Raw genomic sequence first — 2,738 nt, forward strand, 5'->3', positions numbered from 1 at the left:
CTGGGTAGCGGATCATCTGGAGAATTTCCCAAACCACTATGGTTGCCTACAAACGATAAACACCCGGACCAGCTCTCAGTGCCCACATATCCATGTGGCAGGACCCGAGCATGGGAAGGAAAGGCCAGGGGAGACTCAGGGGGAACCCCTAGGCTAGTGCCCCTGAACCTGCCCCTAGTCCAGGTTTCCGGCCTAGTGCCTGAGGCAGAGAGATAGCTTGGTGGGGGAGGATAGAGAACTATCAGAGAGGCAGCCTGGAGTTGATCAAAAACCTCAGAAACTCACAGCCAGGGCAAAGATGTCCTTGTCCCCCTCAGAGGTGGACGTGCCGTGCAGTGGCCAGTCCTCCATCACGTAGAGCAGTGTTGGCATCACCCTCACCACTGTTGTTCCAGACAAGGCTATGGTCCTCCACATGACTGCAGCAGCTCTGCAGGGACAGAGCTCTGTATTAGGGGAGTGTGAGCCACTGTGCTGTGTCCTGGGCAGCTGCAGGAGCCCAGGAGACAGAGCCACGGTGCCTTGAGGGGCCAGGAGGGAGCATGACAGCAGGATCGGGGAATGAAACACCAGGGTTGGGAAACACAAGGGCCAGAGTGTCCTGGATCTCTCCATCTGTCTGGCAGAGCACGTGGGACAGTCTCTAAAGGCTGGTAAGCCCCAAGCCCTGAAGGCAGGTGGGCCCCATACCTGTCACATGATGGGGAACAGCGCAGGAGGGTCAAGGCAACATCAGTGGGGTAGGTATCAGTCAGCCTCAGAAAGTCCATGAACAGTCTGTTCTCTGGGAACACCTTGGCTGTCAGTCTCTGATGCATGTTCTTCACGAAGGTCTGCACCTGGAGGGGGCATGGGGGAGAGTTGGAGAGCTGCAAGAGCGAGCAACTTGCCCAGCTTCTCCCAAGAAGTGCTTCCCTTCCCACCACACTGTGCTGTTCTCAAAGGCTGAGGGGGCCCAGCAGACCCATCTTGAGGGTCCACATGATCCCTTGCCTCAGGTTGCTTACTTTTGCAGAGACAACTTTCTCCTCAGAAGAGTCCAGACCAGGAGCATCAGCCAGGCTCTGAGGGGGTGTGGTGTCAATTGGCCTGATGCTGACAGCAGCCTTCCCCGTGCCCCCAGTCAGCGTGGTGTGGGTATGTCTGTGTCGAGTGCCTCTGAAGTTCCTAAACATCTGTGGGAGAAAGTAAGGCAGGGAAGAGAGGGATGTCCCATCGAGTGCTCCAATGGTGGTGTCCGCTGAGCAGGTGGGGATGGCTGATGGTACCTGGACTATAAAGCGCCACCAGTCACGGCCACGATCCTGCTCTTGTGTCCGGCGCTGGCCTGGATCTGGCAAAGAGTGATCACAGTCAGAGCTGAGGGGCTGTGGGAGAGGCTGGAGAACACAGCCCAGCCCTGCGCTCCACAGGCAGGGCCAGCCCTGCGGTGCCCAGAGGACTGAGCACGGCCACTGGAGGATCAGCCCCGGGCCTCGCTTCTCCCCTCCTGTTTCCTGGGCATGTCTGCAGGGGATCGGATGACAGGAGGCCCATCTGGCTGCAGCCACCAGCCCTGTGGCTCAGCTCTGCCACTCACCCTCCTGCAGGGGCTGGGGCTGCTCCACTTTCTTAGGCTGCTGTGCTGGAGCAGCCCCAGAGCGCTCCTTCTTGCCCCTGAACAGTCTGCCCAGGCTTAGGCTTCTCCCCGCCATCGCACCGTCTGGCCTTGAGGGCACCTGCAAGAGAGAGGCCTCAGGAAAGCTGTGGCTCACCAAGTGCCATGGGCTGGCCTCAAGGGCACCTGAAAAGCTCTGGATCACCAAGTCCCAGAAGGGGGAATGGGGGAGAGGGGGAGGGCGGGAATGGGGAAGAGTGGGAGAACTGCCAGAGGAAGCCAATTGCCAGGCTTCCCCCAGAAATGCTGCCCTTTCCACCAGACTTGCTGGCCTCAAAGGCTGAGTGAGCCCAGGGGAGCCGGCTTGAGGGGCCACACCACCCTAGGTTGGCTTGAGCCCTGGCCACAGGCTGCTTACTTGCTTTGGACTGGAGACACCATTCTCCCCAAAAAAATCCCAAATGGGAGAATCAATCGGACTGTCACTGGACGTGGAGTCAGTGCTGACAGTTGTTGTTGTAGTGGCAACCTCCGCAGTGAGATGAGGCAGTGCAGCGTCAGAGTTTGTGGCTTCATCGGTCAACACGGCGTCAGAGGTTGTTGTGTGATCAGTTGATGTGGTGTCAGTGCTTGTTGTGTCATCCGTCTTATCAGTGTCAGACTTCTTTCTTTGATCATTCCGTGTGGTGTCAGAGTTTCTTGTGTGATTATTCAAGGCAGGGACAGACTTGCTTGTAAGATCAGTTGGCGCAGTGCCGACATCAGGCTTTGCCTTCATCTTAGTCAGCCTGGTGTCAGCCTGTGCCATGGCCTCAGCTTGTGAGGTCCTGGTCTTTCTACGCTGAATGCCCAGGAATTTCAGAAAGGCCTGCAGGAGAATGGAGAGCAGGGAAGAGGATGATGTGTCATGGAGAGCTCCATCAGCGGTGCAAGGCTGAGCAGGGACAGCATGCCCAGCCCAGGAGGCGATGGCATCACATGTCACAAAGAGACCTGTGACACCCTGCCCCATCCATCCCATGGGTGACACCCACTGTGTCACAAAGGGCCCTGTGACACACTGCAGGTACCTGTGCCGCCCTGCGGAAACGGCCACGGGTACGGTCCTGTTGTTGTGTCCGGTCCTGGTCTGGATCTGGCA

The 2,738-nt window shown here is 58.0% G+C and overlaps 1 protein-coding gene across 1 annotated transcript in view; it reads right to left on the minus strand.

Moving 5' to 3' along the window:
* The window catches only part of LOC114072434, a 13,866-nt gene extending 12,691 nt beyond the window's left edge, over positions 1-1,175 (minus strand). Inside the window, exons 1-4 of the mRNA XM_027910331.1 lie at positions 1,008-1,175; positions 691-839; positions 286-430; positions 3-46 (exon numbers count right to left, since the gene is read on the minus strand). Coding sequence (XP_027766132.1) covers positions 3-46; positions 286-430; positions 691-839; positions 1,008-1,175 — 506 coding nt within the window. The remainder of the gene's footprint in view (positions 1-2; positions 47-285; positions 431-690; positions 840-1,007) is intronic.
* Positions 1,176-2,738: the final 1,563 nt, after the last annotated feature.

Source organism: Empidonax traillii, unplaced genomic scaffold (genome assembly GCF_003031625.1).
Source record: "Empidonax traillii isolate 1590-97213 ecotype Southwest subspecies unplaced genomic scaffold, ASM303162v1 scaffold3206:size24498, whole genome shotgun sequence".
NCBI lineage: Eukaryota > Metazoa > Chordata > Aves > Passeriformes > Tyrannidae > Empidonax > Empidonax traillii.